The sequence below is a fragment of the Haliotis rufescens genome, unplaced genomic scaffold (assembly GCF_023055435.1).
Source record: "Haliotis rufescens isolate VD_foot unplaced genomic scaffold, xgHalRufe1.0.p SCAF_24, whole genome shotgun sequence".
NCBI lineage: Eukaryota > Metazoa > Mollusca > Gastropoda > Lepetellida > Haliotidae > Haliotis > Haliotis rufescens.
Window position 1 is genome coordinate 7,371,942 of NW_025963935.1, and position 18,831 is coordinate 7,390,772.

Consider the following 18,831-nt stretch of genomic DNA (forward strand, 5'->3'; position numbering starts at 1 on the left):
TTGTAATGGGGTGAGAGGTGTCGAGATATAGAAGTTTGTCGGGGGATGCTTATATGGGGCGAATACGGTATCTCTAGTTTGTAGCCTCGTGGTTAAAGCTTTGGCTAGGAACATCGAGGGCAGTGGGGTAGCCTAGTGGTTAAACTGCTCGCTCGTCACACTGAAACCCTGGGTTTGATTCCCCACATGGTTGAAATGTGTGAAGCAATTTCTGGTGTCCCCCGGCGTTGTGCTGGAAGGCGGCGTAAAACCATACTCACTCACTCAGCACATCGACAACCTGGGTGATGTGCCACATCTCTGCTCATCTTACGTAAGAATGAAACACCTCAAGAACCAATCTTACCTCTGCTTCATTCAGAATCGGGGCGGTCGGGTAGCCTAGTGGTTAAAGCGTTCGCTCGTCACGCCGAAGACCCGGGTTCGATTCCCGACATGGGTACAATGTGTGAAGCCCATTTCTGGTGTCCCCCGCCGTGATATTGCTGGAATATTGCTAAAAGCGGCGTAAAACCATACTCACTCACTCACTCACTCATTCAGATTCAGTCCATCAGGGATACTTTGAACTAATTACCAGCTTCCCTTCCCAGGTGATGATCGAGGCGGCCTACCCGTAAGTAGCAGACGCCGTGCCCCACGGCAGCCATTTTGAATTGTGTTCCAGGGTGCCTGGTCCTAGTTGGCTTGCTGCTGCATGAAGTTGGAATGTGGTTGTTGTTTGACTGTCTGGGTTGGTATTTTACAGAGTTGATTGTAATTAATGGAGTGGAGTCCGTGACAGAGGCAGCCATCAGGGAATTGAAGGATCAGTCGCGGAGGCCTCGCACTCCAACCAAAACTAGCACGCTTATAATAACCGGCGTCAAGCGGGTAAGGTCTTCCCCCCACTTCCTGTCTCCTTACGACTATCAGTGACACGTGCACGATTATGTGGGATATTAATTAATTTGTGTGGGGATTTGTCATATATATATATATTATATTTTTGGGGTCAAATGAATAAAGAAGAAAAGAATTTTTTTTATTTTTTGGGGGGGGTCAAAATTCTTTCTTCAAATGATGTATATTATTTATATTATATTTATCTGTTAATCATTAATAATTAATTATTATTTTAACTGTTCTGTTGTGAAGAGCCCCCCCTGTGAGGTGGGTCGATACAGAGGTCACATTCCATGATACCACGTTCCGAAACCGGCAAATCTTAGTTTTATACTGTTAATTCTGAGTCTGGTTCCTAGAAGTAACAGCAACCATCATTAAACATGTTGCAATCATATCAGTTTGAAAATAGGAATTTAAAATTGACTATTTGTGGAAGTTGTCTCTCATTGTTATATTTCTTTTCAAGGATCAAAATTACATATTTGGAATATTTGAATTATTTTTTTCCTTTTCATTCTGTTAAAAACATCATTTTGCAGTGTTTTGGGATCAAATAATGTTTTTGGGTAGTTTTGAATTCCCTCCATGCGTAGCTTGAAGTGGCTACAACAATACCTCATTTGGTGCTCGGTCCTCGTGCCGTCACATGTCTGTAGGTTACTCTTGTCCAGAGCTAGACTGTTCTTTCAGTGTGTGACAATAAACCCATTGGTGCTCAGTAATTGTGAAGTCACGTTTGTCAAAATTTGAAAGTAATTAATTTTGATTTTGAGATTCCTGAACACAATGTTCTGGATGAGGAAGTCCAGACTCACTCAATGAAATCCCTCTGCATCATCACAGCCTAAGACTGCATGGAGGGGACATTGTTTGTATATAATCAGCTCTGTGCGCTGGTCTGTTAGTTTGTTTAGTCGTGTGTCATAACCTTTGTTTTGGGTACTGCAGAGAGTTATATTCAGTTTCTTGCGTGTTCAGCTGAACGAGACTGTTTACAGTCTCCGACTTATGATTGGATGCAAACTTGGCCGTTCATTTGTAGTAGTTAGTTTACAAAACAGACAGACAAAAAATGACTTTCGATAAATTTGGAGGAGTCCAGTCTGTTTCACTATCAGGTGTCGTCCCAGGAATGTGTGGATTACTTATAGTCGTCTGGGAGACGCTTATAAACTGATGTCGCCAGAAATTTTCATGCAGTAAAAATACCAATCAACACACTGGTTGATATTCTCCTCAACTTTCTCTGAAAATGTTCGAATTTTGGGGCAAAATGTTTTGTGAAAGGACTAAAAGAAGTGAAAGGCCTACTGCATGTTTAGTGTGGATGCATGCTAACGTGTGGAGATGGACAGTCAGCCGTGTCAAGAAGTTGACTGATTCTTGCTGTATAGATTGTTCTGATTTTACTGTTGTGAGCGGGTTGTAGTCTTTCTCTGTTATACATCAACTTGGAATGTCTAGCGATGTTGAATGTCCTATTAGTTGTGCATCTGTAGCGTTACTTATGTTATATTTACATATATCTGTGATGAAGTCCTGGAAATATTCATACTTATCTGAGTAGACTGTCAGCCGCTGAATAAACCATCCACATAGAGACTCCACTTCTCTTCCCAAATTCCTACAATCTTTTCTTCTGTTCTTGCCCTTCAACTCTTATCTTCCCCTCCATCCTTCATCTTACCCTTTGACCTTCATCTTGACCTTCATCTTACCCTTTGACCTGCATCTTACCCTTTGTCCTGCATCTAACTGTTTGACCTTCATCTTACCCTTTGACCTTCATCTTACCATTTGACCTGCATCTAACTGTTTGACCTTCATCTAACTGTTTGACCTTCATCTAACTGTTTGACCTGCATCTAACTGTTTGACCTTCATCTAACTGTTTGACCTTCATCTTACCCTTTGACCTGCATCTTACCCTTTGACCTGCATCTAACTCTTTGACCTTCATCTTACCCTTTGACCTTCATCTTACCCTTTGACCTGCATCTTACCCTTTCTACTTACTCACAGACAATTTAACCCTACTTGACCACAACATGACCACAAAAGTGACGCTATGGCCTATTAATACCACAACCCACTATGTAGTCCATACGTGTTTTACAGCACAGGAAACATGATATGCTTTTGTTATACCCCATGTTATACCCAGGCCATGTCATATCCAATGTTATTAACAGTGTTATACCCTGTTCATGTTATACCCTCTTCATTGTACGACATATGTTATACCCTGTTCATGTTATACCTTGTTCATGTTATACCCTGTTCATGTTAAACCCATGTTATTCCTTGTTCATGTTATACCCTGTTTATGTTATACCCTGTTCATGTTACAACCCATGTTATGCCCTGTTCAGGTTATTCCCGGTTCATGTTATTCCCGGTTCATGTTAAACCCATGTTATACCCTGTTCATGTTATAATCCATGTTGTACCCTGTTCATGTTCTAACCCATGTTACATCATGTTCATGTTATAACCAATGTTATACCATGTTCATGTTATAAACTGTGTTATGGTCTGTTACGTATTTGTCATCAGCGCTTTAAAAGGGTATTTCTTTACTGAGCCATCTCACTCGTTATGAACAAACACGTGTTTTGTGTGCTAGATGTCCTCACCCTGCCGTGTGATTCTCACACAAGTCTCACCGTCCCACATCACACCATCCTCCAACACATCACACCGTCCTACATCACATCACATCACATCACACCTTCCCACATTGTTGTACATCACATCACATCACATCACACCGTCTTCCAACAAATCACACTATCCTACGGGGACACGAGTGGCCCAGTCGTCTAAGGCGTTACGATTCGCTGTGCAGAGTTGCATCCCTTGGGCATACCAGAAACCTATGATTGTGGGTTCGAATCTCGGTTTGCCCAGATTATGTTTCTAGGTTTGTCAGCACCATACCCATGCTCATGGGTTTCACCGAAGTGGTAAACGTCTAAGACCTGCATCACTTCGGGCTTTCCTCCCACATTAAGCTGACACTCAGCGATATAACTGGAATTCTGTTAAAAGCGGCGTTAAACTCAACTCACACCATCCTACATCACGTCACACCGTCCTACACCATCCTACATCACATCACACCGTCCTACACCATCCTACATCACACCGTCCTACATCACATCACACCATCCTACATCACATCACTCGTCCTACATCACATCGTCCTACATCACATCACTCCGACCTACATCACACCGTCCTACATCACATCACACCGTCCTACACCATCCTACATCACATCACACCGTCCTACACCATCCTACATCACATCACACCGTCCTACACCGTCCTAAATCACATCACACCGTCCTACAACATCCTACATCACACCGTCCTACATCACATCACACCGTCCTACACCATCCTACATCACATCACACCGTCCTACACCATCCTACATCACATCACACCGTCCTACATCACATCACACCGTCCTACACCATCCTAAATCACATCACACCGTCCTACATCACATCACACCGTCCTACACACACAGAGTCAATACACTCACAATATTCTGACAATACATGCACAATACATGCACAATACATGCACAATACACGCACAATACATGCACAATACACTCACAATACATGCACAATACACTCACAATACATGCACAATACACTCACAATTCATGCACAATACACTCACAATAAACTCACAATACATGCACAATACACTCAAAATACACTCACAATACATGCACAATACACTCACAATACATGCACAATACACGCACAATACATGCACAATACACTCACAATACACGCACAATACATGCACAATACACTCACAATACACTCACAATACACTCACAATACCCTGACGAGAATGTCAACGACAGTGTCATCTCCTAACCCTTGAATCACCCTTATACCGATATCATACCCTGACAATACCATGACGATAGCATGCCAATGTCATGACAATACCATGACGACAGTATGACAATACCATGACGATAGCATGACAATACCATGACGATAGTATGACAATACCATGACGATAGCATGACAATACCATGACGATAGTATGACAATACCATGACGATAGCATGACAATACCATGACGATAGTATGACAATACCATGATGATAGCATGACAATACCATGACAATAGCATGACAAAACCCTGTCCTGATCACTCAAGGATCTTGTCAATGATCTCATTATTCTGTCCCCAGTTTTTCCAGATTTCCAATGAGATCCTCACATATCTACATATATGTGATATAGTGTATGACAATGCTACATGTATGTGATATACAGTATGACAATGCTACATGTATGTGATATACAGTATGACAATGCTACATGTATGTGATATACAGTATGACAATGCTACATGTATGTTATATAGTGTATGACAATGCTACATGTATCTTATATAGTGTATGACAATGCTACATGTATGTAATAGAGTGTATGACAATGCTACATGTATGTAATATAGTGTATGACAATGCTACATATATGTGATATACTGTATGACAATGCTACATGTATGTGATATATTTGTGACTAACAAAAGCATGTTTGTGCAATAAATGTTATTTTTATTAAATCCTCTCATGTTTTGTAACTACTAACATGTGTTTTCACAGAATGTTTGTGTCTTGACTCAGATTTAGCCTCTTCGCTCCATCCTCGACAACCAGGGGAATATGTTCCCCTTCACACCCAGGAGACACCAGGATCAGCCTTCTGTTACGCAGTACTCTTCCTCACTCGGGGTTACAGTTTCATATACCTGACATGTGAGAAACATCATCCTGGAAATGTCAGTATGTCCCCAAAATATTATGAGTTACTTCCCTTCCGACCTGTGAAGATTCTGGGGTAGAATAGGTCTTCAGCAACCCATACTTGCCGTAAAAGGCGACTTACGGGATCGGGTGGTCAGGCTCGGTCAGGCTCGGTTGATACATGTCATCGATCCCAATTGCGTGGATCGATGCTCATGCTATCAATCACTTGATTATCTGGTCCAGATTCGATTATTTACAGACCGTCGTCATATAGCTGGAATATTGCTGAGTGCGGCGTTAAACAACAAACAAACAAACAAACAAACAAACTTCCCTAACTGTGTTATCAGCTGACAACTCTAACAGACATGTCAATGAAGTGAAGATTCTTGAAGATCATCAGAGGTTGCCTGGGTTAAGATGAATTGTAACAGATATAAGGCTACCTGTAGTATTCTCCTGTGAGGGAAGCCGAACATATTCCTCTGGAAGTCTCTGAATGTCATATTGAAATACATTCCTACATACATTCCTTCATACATTCCTACATACATTCCTTCATACTTTCCTACATATACTGTCCAAAAAAAACCCGCAATAGTAGTAAAATTGTAATTATCTGACAGTGTTGTCGACATCCATACAAAATAAATACCAGAAATGAAGTGGTCATTTCTGCTTGGATTGGGATTGATTTGTGTGGAAAGGATGAGGTACTGCAGAAATTTGGTGTAAAGATGGAAAAATCGCCAAAAACCAACAACAGCCTGGCACCGAAACACTCCAACATGACAGGCACGTGCAACATCACTTGTTGGACTATAAAAATATTTTCATTTACATGCCATCACAATCTTACAGCAAGTAAACAGTGAAAAAATGCCATCGCCCAACTGTATACAGACGAATCATCTTCAACCGTACGTAGCCAGGTTTTTCTATGAAGCACTAAGCACGATAACAAGCATCATCATCAGGGGTACAACATCTGACCTTCCCAGATCCGGCCGACCATGTGTCACTACTACAGCACAGGACAGGATCATACGGATACGTCTCTTACGTGAAAGAACCTCCACGGCCGACCATGTGTCACTACTAGAGCACAGGACAGGATCATACGGATACGTCACTTACGTGAAAGAACCTCCACGGCCGACCGTGTATCACTACTAGAGCACAGGACAGGATCATACGGATACATCTCTTACGTGAAAGAACCTCCACGGCCGACCATGTGTCACTACTACAGCACAGGACAGGATCATACGGATATGTCTCTTACGTGAAAGAACCTCCACGGCCGACCATGTGTCACTACTAGAGCACAGGACAGGTTCATACGCATACGTCACTTACGGTAAGTGAAAGAACCTCCACGGCTATCTTTACAACTACGTACATACCCGGATTGAGTAGGATATCAGCCTAGACAGTGAGGAACTGTTTACGCGCTGAAGGTTTTCGCGCTAGACAACCAGTTTGAGGCATCATTTTGATGGACCTTCCTGTGGCGTCAATGGTGTCAGGGTCACAGACATCGCGGGGAACGTTATGCCCGAAACTGCATACAGGAAGTGGACAGATTTGGAGGTGGTAGTGTGATGATGTGGGCTGCTATCTCCTACACTGGTAGAACAGACTTGGTGCAAGTTCAAGGTAACTTAACAACACAATGTTACACGGATGTTTAATGTGGCTCTTATTTTTGCCAGCTACACCCCACCTGTTGTGTAGCGGAGGTGTTCATACCATCAACCACTGGTTTGCCTGACCCTGTTGTGTCACATCCTTGACTTGTGAACTTGTCACACACAACCACTCAGTGTTTGGCAGGCTGCAGATTTGTGTGCACATCTTATGTACAACAATTTTGTCTTTGACGAACATAGACTGAGAAATCAAACTGAATTTCATCCTGAAAACAAGACACAAGATTTGTTTTTCATTGGTGTATTTTTTACAGTTTTTAAAAGCTTCCAGATCACTGAACATAAAACATTAATTTATTTTCCTCAACACTGAGTAAACACAACTTTAGAAATTATCAACAGACATCAAATTGTTTTGTTTGAATGGAAATAGACATATATGTTTGCTAAAAACAAACAATAGGTATCATCCTGGGATGTAGCCGAGGTAAATATTGTTTTCATTTCTCACTTTGAAATAAGCCAATCAGCTTTCACACTACAAGCAGCACTTTGTGTTACATTGTTTCATTGGTCAGGCCTCATCTGCACAAACCATGAACAGCTTGGTGCTTTTTTCAGATAACATATGCATGACGACTGTCAAAACTCACCAACATGAATGATGACAAGTTGTTTCTTCAAATGTTTCTTAACTTAATTCTAGTCATCCTCAAACTTATTATTGTTCTTAGATATATTTACTATTTATACATTTTCATTTGTTGCATGCTTGGAAGACTTTAGCTCATTTTATTTCTGCTTGTTTGTCTAGTTGTCGGGGGAATAGTAGATTTCAATCTGCATCTTCTCGTTCTGTTAGCATGCCATGACTGATGATTTAATGAAGCTTGTTTAATTGTTGATGTATCTACGCCAAGGTCTAATTATGTTGCATAACATGCTATACTATGTACTGTATTAGATTGTAAATGTCATGTTCATATGCCAATACCAACTCATGTCATATATGTTTTATCCCACGCTTACCAGGAGCCGGTAGTCCCTGTCATCAAGGTAGATAGTTCCAGGCTGATTAATGCTTGTTACATGTCATTTTCAAACAGCAGCATCCTCGACAGGGAGATAACTCTGTTCATTCTTTGAACAGGGGAGATAACCACCTTTGCAGTATTTTCGAATCTGTTGACTGGGTAGATAACTCCATCCATAGTGTTTGAAAAACTATGGACAGGGGAGGTCACCCCGTCTTCAGTATTTCCACAATTGTAGACAGGGGAGATCACCCCTTTTGCATTACCTCCCTTGTATGACTCATTCGTCACCACTCGCCCCTTTCCGTAACCTGCAAGAAGACTCGTCCCCTATCTATGAATGTTATGTGCGAAAATACGACAAACCAATCAGAATGCGTGTATGATTTCAAGTACTTCGTCAAAGAATCACTCAGAAATAATATTTGATTTTACATATGTCTTGCATCTAAAAATATACCCAAGACACAGTTAAATGTGTTCAATCATACTGTATAATTCCGTACGTCCCGATGTGCTTTAAATTGCATCTGAAATACATATAATATATGGGGAAATATATGGGAACCATTACGCAACGAACTGACAATAGTTTTAGGTATGCCTGTTTCAGCTAAGACGGAACCCGGTCGCAAAAATGGCTTTTCGGCTTGTCACGGAATAACATGAGTTGGTCACGAATGTTGCATGACTGTGTAGACAGGAGGGGAGATAACCCAAACACAACTATCTTGTTTACTTGGAACTGCTGCTTGGAATTGTCATGAATCAGCTTTCGTGTATTTGCACATGTCCACAGGATCACTGAATGAAACATGTTTCCCGACAACATTGTATCAACGAAACTTACAAAATCTCTAAATATTTTCACATTGTTTTCATTTCCTTAAATCTTTGTGAAAACCAATCTGTTAGTTTTTTATCATATAGTTCTTTTTCAATCAGGTTTTTGAAGAATTATTGTGCTATTCAACTTGACATAACCAGGTTACCTTATTGGTATTTTGCATTGTGTTGTCTGGATCTCACTGCGTGCTGCACTCTGGTTTGACAGCTTCATCTTCCCGAGCAAGGGAGTTAACCCACTTTGAAGTCCAGTCTCCACACCTCCCAACAAGACTGAAATTTTAATTTTTATGTTTTGACTGCACTCACATGTGTATTATTTTATATTCCAATCAAAATCACATAACGAAAAACAAGTGCTGATTTCAGTAAGCTGCAGGATTTGCAAAGTGTGTGTACCGGCACCTGGGTGTCTGTATTTTCCAAATCTTTTCATGTTCTTGATTAAGGTGCTGAAGTGGTTTGATGCATTTCACGAAGTCGGACCCGTTTGTTACAATATAGATCTTGATTACGATCAGATCGTCTTGCCTGGGCGCCACTATTTTGTTTGAAGCAAATGCAGGTGATATGAAAGATGGAATCTGATTGGTCAATAGGAAGGACATAGTGAATCGCGGCACCTTTGACGACTGTTCCACTCATGCCCCTGATATAGAAGGGAGGTAGTGAATCGCGGCACCTTAGACGACTGTTCCATCTGTGCCCCCGATATAGAGGGGACGTAGTGAATCGCGGCGCCTTAGACGACTGTTCCATCCGTGCCCCTGCTAAGAAGGGACGTTGTGAATCGCGGCGCCTTAGACGACTGTTCCACCCGTACCACTGACAAAGAAGGGACATAGTGAATCACAGTGCCTTAGACGACTGTTCCATCCGTGCCCCTAACATAGAGGGGACGTAGTGAATCGCGGCGCCTTAGACGACTGTTCCACCCGTGCCCCTGACAAAGAAGGGACATAGTGAATCACAGCACCTTAGACGACTGTTCCATCCGTGCCCCCAACATAGAAGGGACTAAGTGAATCCCGGCGCCTTAGACGACTGTTCACCCGTGCCCCTGACATAGAAGGGACATAGTGAATCACGCGCCTTAGACGACTGTTCACCCGTGCCCCTGACATAGAAGGGACATAGTGAATCACGCGCCTTAGACCACTGTTCACCCGTGCCCCTGACATAGAAGGGACATAGTGAATCGCGGCGCCTTAGACGACTGTTCCATCCGTGCCCCCAACATAGAGGGGACGTAGTGAATCGCGGCGCCTTAGACGACTGTTCCACCCGTGCCCCTGACAAAGAAGGGACATAGTGAATCACGGCGCCTTAGACGACTGTTCACCCGTGCCCCTGACATAGAGGGGACATAGTGAATCGCGGCGCCTTAGACGACTGTTCACCCGTGCCCCTGACATAGAAGGGACATAGTGAATCGCGGCGCCTTAGACGACTGTTCACCCGTGCCCCTGACATAGAAGGGACATAGTGAACCGCGGCGCCTTAGACGACTGTTCCATCCGTGCCCCCAACATAGAGGGGACGTAGTGAATCGCTGCGCCTTAGACGACTGTTCCACCCGTGCCACTGACAAAGAAGGGACATAGTGAATCACAGCGCCTTAGACGACTGTTCACCCGTGCCCCTGACATAGAGGGGACATAGTGAATCGCGGCGCCTTAGACGACTGTTCACCCGTGCCCCTGACATAGAAGGGACATAGTGAATCGCGGCGCCTTAGACGACTGTTCCACCTGTGTTTCCGACATAGAAGGGACATAGTGAATCGCGGCGCCTAAGACGACTTTTCTACCCGTGCCCCTGACATAGAAGGGACATATTGAATCGTGGCGCCTTAGACGACTGTTCCACCCGTGTTTCCGACATAGAAGGGACATAGTGAATCGCGGTGCCTTAGACGACTGTTCCATCCGTGCCCCCAACATAGAGGGGACGTAGTGAATCGCGGCGCCTTAGACGACTGTTCCACCCGTGCCCCTGACAAAGAAGGGACATAGTGAATCACGGCGCCTTAGACGACTGTTCACCCGTGCCCCTGACATAGAGGGGACATAGTGAATCGCGGCGCCTTAGACGACTGTTCACCCGTGCCCCTGACATAGAAGGGACATAGTGAATCGCGGCGCCTTAGACGACTGTTCACCCGTGCCCCTGACATAGAAGGGACATAGTGAACCGCGGCGCCTTAGACGACTGTTCCATCCGTGCCCCCAACATAGAGGGGACGTAGTGAATCGCTGCGCCTTAGACGACTGTTCCACCCGTGCCACTGACAAAGAAGGGACATAGTGAATCACAGCGCCTTAGACGACTGTTCACCCGTGCCCCTGACATAGAGGGGACATAGTGAATCGCGGCGCCTTAGACGACTGTTCACCCGTGCCCCTGACATAGAAGGGACATAGTGAATCGCGGCGCCTTAGACGACTGTTCCACCTGTGTTTCCGACATAGAAGGGACATAGTGAATCGCGGCGCCTAAGACGACTTTTCTACCCGTGCCCCTGACATAGAAGGGACATATTGAATCGTGGCGCCTTAGACGACTGTTCCACCCGTGTTTCCGACATAGAAGGGACATAGTGAATCGCGGCGCCTTAGACGACTGTTCACCCGTGCCCCTGACATAGAAGGGACATAGTGAATCGCGGCGCCTTAGACGACTGTTCACCCGTGCCCCTGACATAGAAGGGACATAGTGAACCGCGGCGCCTTAGACGACTGTTCCATCCGTGCCCCCAACATAGAGGGGACGTAGTGAATCGCTGCGCCTTAGACGACTGTTCCACCCGTGCCACTGACAAAGAAGGGACATAGTGAATCACAGCGCCTTAGACGACTGTTCACCCGTGCCCCTGACATAGAGGGGACATAGTGAATCGCGGCGCCTTAGACGACTGTTCACCCGTGCCCCTGACATAGAAGGGACATAGTGAATCGCGGCGCCTTAGACGACTGTTCCACCTGTGTTTCCGACATAGAAGGGACATAGTGAATCGCGGCGCCTAAGACGACTTTTCTACCCGTGCCCCTGACATAGAAGGGACATATTGAATCGTGGCGCCTTAGACGACTGTTCCACCCGTGTTTCCGACATAGAAGGGACATAGTGAATCGCGGTGCCTTAGACGACTGTTCCACCCGTGACCCTGACAAAGAAGGGACATAGTGAATCGCGGCGCCTTAGACGACTGTTCCATCCGTGCCCCCGACATAGAGGGGACGTAGTGAATCGCGGCGCCTTAGACGACTGTTCCACCCGTGACCCTGACAAAGAAGGGACATAGTGAATCGCGGCGCCTTAGACGACTGTTCCATCCGTGCCCCTGACATAGAGGGGACGTAGTGAATCGTGGCGCCTTAGACGACTGTTCCACCCGTGACCCTGTCAAAGAAGGGACATAGTGAATCGCGGCGCCTTAGACGACTGTTCCACCCGTGACCCTGACAAAGAAGGGACATAGTGAATTGCGGCGCCTTAGACGACTGTTCCACCCGTGCCCCTGACATAGAAGGGACATAGTGAATCGCGGCGCCTTAGACGACTGTTCCACCCGTGACCCTGACAAAGAAGGGACATAGTGAATCGCGGCGCCTTAGACGACTGTTCCACCCATGCCCCTGACATAGAAGGGACATAGTGAATCGCGGCGCCTTAGACGACTGTTCCACCCGTGACCCTGAGAAAGAAGGGACATAGTGAATCGCGGCGCCTTAGACGACTGTTCAACCCGTGCCCCTGACATAGAAGGGACATAGTGAATCGCGGCGCCTTAGACGACTGTTCCACCCGTGACCCTGACAAAGAAGGGACATAGTGAATCGCGGCGCCTTAGACGACTGTTCCACCCGTGACCCTGACAAAGAAGGGACATAGTGAATCGCGGCGCCTTAGACGACTGTTCCACCCGTGACCCTGACCTAGAAGGGACATAACTCGTAATAGCCACTGTGGCTCTACAATCAGGCCATGAAATTCCGGCCTAGATCAGCAAGGGTGGAAACTGGACTTTTATAGTTAGTTAACTCCCTTGCCTCAGGAAGATGGGCTGCGTACACACACACATCAGCTAGACATATCTAGTACAGTCACATCCTAGATTTAGTGAATGAGAGAGACAGCTGGTCAGTTGTTATGTTGTGTGTGTCAGCTCGATGGCATGCCTAGTTTACAGGATCACTGTTGTATGCAACCAATGTTTATCAAACATCCAAGACAGTTTTGATAGTTTCTTATGAAATTTGTAGAAATTGATGATTTGTAAGGTTGAATAATCAAAAGGATGTTTTTTATAATAATATTCAGTTAGATCCATTATGTGAGCAACGAGATGTCACGCCTATCTTCAGGTGCCCTCAACCAAACGTGGATGAGATATAAATACCCTGCCAGGGATGATCCTCTGTCTAAGAGTAAAGCCCCTTGCCTGCTGAGGATGATCTCAGTCAGAGAGTAAAGCCCCTTTCCTGCTGAGGATGAGCTCAGTCGGAGAGTAAAGCCCCTTGCCTGCTGAGGATGAGCTCAGTCAGAGAGTAAAGCCCCTTGCCTGCTGAGGATGATCTCAGTCAGAGAGTAAAGCCCCTTGCCTGCTGGGGATGATCTCAGTCAGAGAGTAAAGCCCCTTTCCTGCTGAGGATGATCTCAGTCAGAGAGTAAAGCCCCTTGCCTGCTGAGGATGATCTCAGTCAGAGAGTAAAGCCCCTTGCCTGCTGAGGATGATCTCAGTCAGAGAGTAAAGCCCCTTTCCTGCTGGGGATGATCTCAGTCGGAGAGTAAAACCCCTTTCCTGCTGGGGATGATCTCAGTCGGAGAGTAAAACCCCTTTCCTGCTGAGGATGATCTCAGTCAGAGAGTAAAGCCCCTTGGATGCTGAGGATGATCTCAGTCGGAGAGTAAAACCCCTTGCCTGCTGAGGATGATCTCAGTCGGAGAGTAAAACCCCTTGGATGCTGAGGATGATCTCAGTCGGAGAGTAAAACCCCTGTGAAGGTTCATGATTTTCCCCTCCTCATGGTTTGATGTTTGTGTTTTCAGACTATAGAGAGTTCTCCCACAGAGGAGGGGGGTGACATCGCCGTCACCAACGCTGCCCCGGACAAGGCTGTAGAGAAAGGTTGGCCGGTTATTTATTACAATGTATTATTATTATAATGTATTATCTGTATTATCCTCTATCCATTATCCCATCCACCCAGGTCCACAGTTGTTTTAAACATATTTATTTCACAGAATGTGTGATGCTGGATTGTCCACAATTGTGTGAAGTCCATCAACTGTGTGAAGTCCATTGATTGTGTGAAGTTCATTGATTGTGTGAAGTCCATCAACTGTGTGAAGTCCATCAACTGTGTGAAGTCCATTGATTGTGTGAAGTTCATTGACTGTGTGAAGTCCATCAACTGTGTGAAGTCCATTGATTGTGTGAAGTTCATTGACTGTGTAAAGTCCATCAACTGTGTGAAGTTCATTGATTGTGGGAAATTCATTGACTGTCGGAAGTTCATTGAGTGTGTGAAGCGTGATGTCCTTGAAATGAAGTAAATTGTCCAAAACCCAGCTCCAACGCCTCTTTATACATGCTGACTCGAGGTGGAGGTGCTCCAGTCTGTGTGTAGTGCCACTTTATACACGCTGACTCAAGGTGGAGGTGCTCCAGTCTCTGTGTGTAGTGCCCCTTTACACATGCTGACTTGAGGTTGAGGTGCTTCAGTCTGTGTGTAGTTCCACTTTATACATGCTGACTCGAGGTGGAGGTGCTCCAGTCAGTGTGTTGTGCCACTTTATACATGCTGACTCGAGGTGGAGGCGCTCCAGTCTGTGTGTAGTACCACTTTATACATACTGACTCGAGGTGGAGGTGCTCCAGTCTGTGTAGTACCACTTTATACATACTGACTCGAGGTGGAGGTGCTCCAGTCTGTGTGTAGTACCACTTTATACATACTGACTCGAGGTTGAGGTGCTCCAGTCTGTGTGTAGTGCCCCTTTATACATGCTGACTAGAGATTGAGGTGGTCTTGCACATGTTCCAGTCTACAGCATATAATCACCTCCAGCTCAGATTGAGGCATCTCAGAAATAATCAAACCATAGGTTTTGTGAAAATGGACATTGACCTAACAAACATTTCAGTTGCAGTCAGTGGAAAAGACGTCCCTTGTATGACAGTAATGCCTTTATTTCCAGGAATAGTATAGAAGTATTACCATTGTTTTATTGATATTTCAATTTCTGTTGAAGCCATATTTGTTATGTTATATATGTTTGAAATTACTGATTTTTATTACATAAATTTATGCAAAGATGAATTTATAGCATATCCAGTTTTATGCAAAGATGAATTTATAGCATATCTAGTTTTATGCAAAGATGAATTTATAGCATATCTAGTTTTATGCAAAGATGAATTTATAGCATATCTAGTTTTATGCGAAGATGAATTTATAGCATATCAAGTTTTATGCAAAGCTGAATTTCTTTAGATTTGTTTTTTAAATACATCTGTGTGTGAATGATGTAACATCTTTACCTGAAGCTCATTCTATTTGCTGTAACTCTACATGTAAGAAGTTTCACATATGAAATATGCCAATATATTCCTTGCCATCGCCCGGCTGATGTTTCTGTCTATACAATAATGTCCCTATCATTCTGCCTTTATTAATCAATGACCACCTACACACCAATGTCCAGGAACCTTGTTTCAGGCAATTAATATTTTTTTCAAATTTGCGCTTTTCTGTATTTTGAAAACAAGACTTTGTATGTAAAGATTTGCCAACCAGTCTTAAGGTTGAGATTATGGCCGTGTTGTTGATGGAGATTAACGGCCGTGTTGTTGGTGGAGATTAACGGCCATGTTCTTGGTCCACAGTGGCGTCTGTTCTGCAGGTGTCGAGCACTATGCTCCCCGCCACTACGCTCTGCCACACGTTCAGGCAGCTGTGAGTCTCTTCTGTCGCGTAGTAGTTGTACACGTTGTAGTTGTTACTGCTGATGCTCGGGAGGTGCTGCTTGTTTTCTGAACTAACCAATCCCAGCCAAGTGTCCGTGAATTAACCAGTAAGATTGGTGACTTGTTGAACCAATCAAAACTCTCCTCTTAAGCTCCTCTTAAAGATTTACATTAGACCTGACACTGGTAGCCCAGTCAAGTAAGTCAAAGCAATTTGGTGTCAGAGTTGTCTCCCTTACATTTGACAGGATCCTAGTATTGGGTCTTCACTTCTGGCTTTCCTGAAGCTGACATGATTGAAGTAGTGTTTTGTGGTGTTAAACCATACTCACCCATGCACTCACTTTCGACTGCAGAGTGGACAATCTCAAACATTTTTCAATGAATTTTTAAAAAAATAAAAAATTGGAATATGTTAGCAGTCCTTGTATATACTTGCAGATAAAAATCACATTTCGCTGGCCTGTATCTTAATGTACGGATGAGCTCACCATAAGCCACTGCCCCTAATCTACGGATGAGCTCACCTTAAGCCTCTGTAGACACATCCCAGTTTACATTCAGAAAACCAGCACACCGTCCGTCATCAAGCAACCAAAATAACATTCTAAAACATTGTTGAAGGCAGCAGCTTACTTCCCTCTCATTCCACAATCCACCTCTTGCAGAAAAGAAGAAAAGTTCGTTTGGGGAAGCGATAAGGAAGCGTTTTGGTCGCAAGAAGCGATCGCAAAGTGCTGATCGAGCTGCGACCAGTTTGAAAGAAGGCGCAAACTATCTCCGCCCCCCAGAGCAAACTTACGGCCCTCAATCTAAAGGTTCCTATCTCAGCTCCACACCCGGTCATCCCTACCCCATCACACTCCATCACAGGCATCGTCATGGTTACATACAAGTTGCCATTGATATCTGTTGAATTAAATGTAAAGAAGCAGGGTTATGGCGGAAGCATCCCAGTTATCGTGATGGTTGACTTTTATAGAAATGATGCACAACCGAATGTAAATATTCTCTCATCTGAATTAAAATGTTGGAAAATATTTCTGGATGATTTCAGGTTGTTCCCATGGAAACAATCATTTTCAAATTTTTAAAGAAATATCTATATTCAACAAGTTGTGTATGGAGGCAGGCTCGCTATGAAGTTGGCAGTGACGTAGTGTAATGTGAGGGGGAACCGGGTGTGGTGCTGCCGGCGTCCGGCGTCCGGTGTCCGTCCGTGCGTTGTCCGAATGTTGCTGTGGCTTTCTCTCCCGGCACTGACCACTCATCATCTTTCATTGATGGCTGACCACTACAAGGGACGCACGACTCTAGTCGCTCAGTAACGGGAAACTCATTGCATTTATCGCATCAAAATTAATACTGTCAGTTTCTAGAAATTTGAGAAGTAGGTTGCCAACGAATTTGTTTTTCTAACAAGACAAACTTCCGTGTCATCTACTGTAGATGATTTTTTTATTTTTATACTTTTATCGGTATTATTTATAAATTGTATTCTTTTTTTTCATTTCCAAACATCTCACAATAAATTATTTACTTCGCAATATCTGCTGTGTTTTATCTTATAAATATTAATTTTTATTTTTTATTTTTTTTATGTCTTATATCAGTTATTCATTCCAAGCTATTTCAGTATCTACAGGTGTATTACATGGTAAATATTATCCAGTGTTTATGAAGTCAACATGGAGTATACGAATACACAATTATTAATCGTAATATATACAATTTTGATACGTACTACTTCCGGAGTGCTGATGAGCTTGACTACGTTCGGCCGCTGTGTGTTCCCCTGTGGTGGAATCAGCCATGGAGTGTAAACCATTAGCAAACATATAATCATTGGTTGGTTTCCTTCTTTTCTGCAGTAGTTATCTCCCCTTGACGCAGACCGTAGTTAGCTTGTTTTTAGCAGCAGTATTTCCCATTTGTTTTAAGCAGCAAAGTTTGCGCATTTGTAGAAATTCCGCGGCTCTAGATCTTTGAGTGGTTGTATATCGTTGTTCATCGTTGTTCGTTGATGATGACTGTTGTTGTTGAAGTGGCCATGTACGCATGGCGTTTCTGTTGATGCAGTCATACATTTGTCCATTATTAGTCTGCCAAAGCTTTCATTCATGAAGTCTCACCCACACAAATACACGTCTGAAGATCTTTTGTCCAGAAAATTTAAACATCAATCCCTATGCACATTAGTGATGTCGCGATTCACGGTACATCGTCTACAAACTTGCACGATACGATAACCGATATATATTAAATTGACATCAATTCACCTTTAACCCCATATCGATTGTCTATATCAATAAGCAAGTACAAACTATTTTTAATTCCTCACAAGCTTTTTGGTCGTCCTTAGGATGCAATACCGGCTTTTCCTTACTGCCTGTCATAAAACTACATAAACTTTGTTTCTTTATATTTTCTCATACAGAATAGTTGACTTGACTCAGTGTCATGTTGATGGGAACAAGTCAGTTGTCCTATGTGTCATATCTTGACATCTATACCGTGACATCCGCAATAAACATTCTGTGAAAATGGTATAGGAATACCGTAGGTAGGACACGTCCCTTGTTGGAATACCTCAGATAGGACATGCCCCTTATAGGAATACCTCAGATAGGACACGCCCCTTGTAGG

General features: G+C 43.8%; 1 protein-coding gene across 20 annotated transcripts in view; it reads left to right on the forward strand.

Moving 5' to 3' along the window:
* The window catches only part of LOC124117292, a 121,137-nt gene that overhangs the window by 93,633 nt on the left and 8,673 nt on the right, over nt 1-18,831 (forward strand). For 5 of the 20 annotated variants that reach the window (XR_007222825.1, XM_048402118.1, XM_048402136.1 and 2 more), the window contains 4 exons: nt 749-873; nt 8,365-8,388; nt 14,265-14,343; nt 16,854-17,003. Coding sequence is in view for 19 of the 20 variants with exons in the window: in XM_048402118.1 (XP_048258075.1) it covers nt 749-873; nt 8,365-8,388; nt 14,265-14,343; nt 16,854-17,003 (378 nt within the window). In the remaining variant the exon portion in view is untranslated. Of the gene's footprint in view, nt 1-593; nt 617-748; nt 874-8,364; nt 8,389-14,264; nt 14,344-16,104; nt 16,175-16,853; nt 17,004-18,831 lie in introns of all 20 variants that reach the window. The other 15 variants (XM_048402122.1, XM_048402127.1, XM_048402128.1 and 12 more) reach the window with 10 other exon arrangements.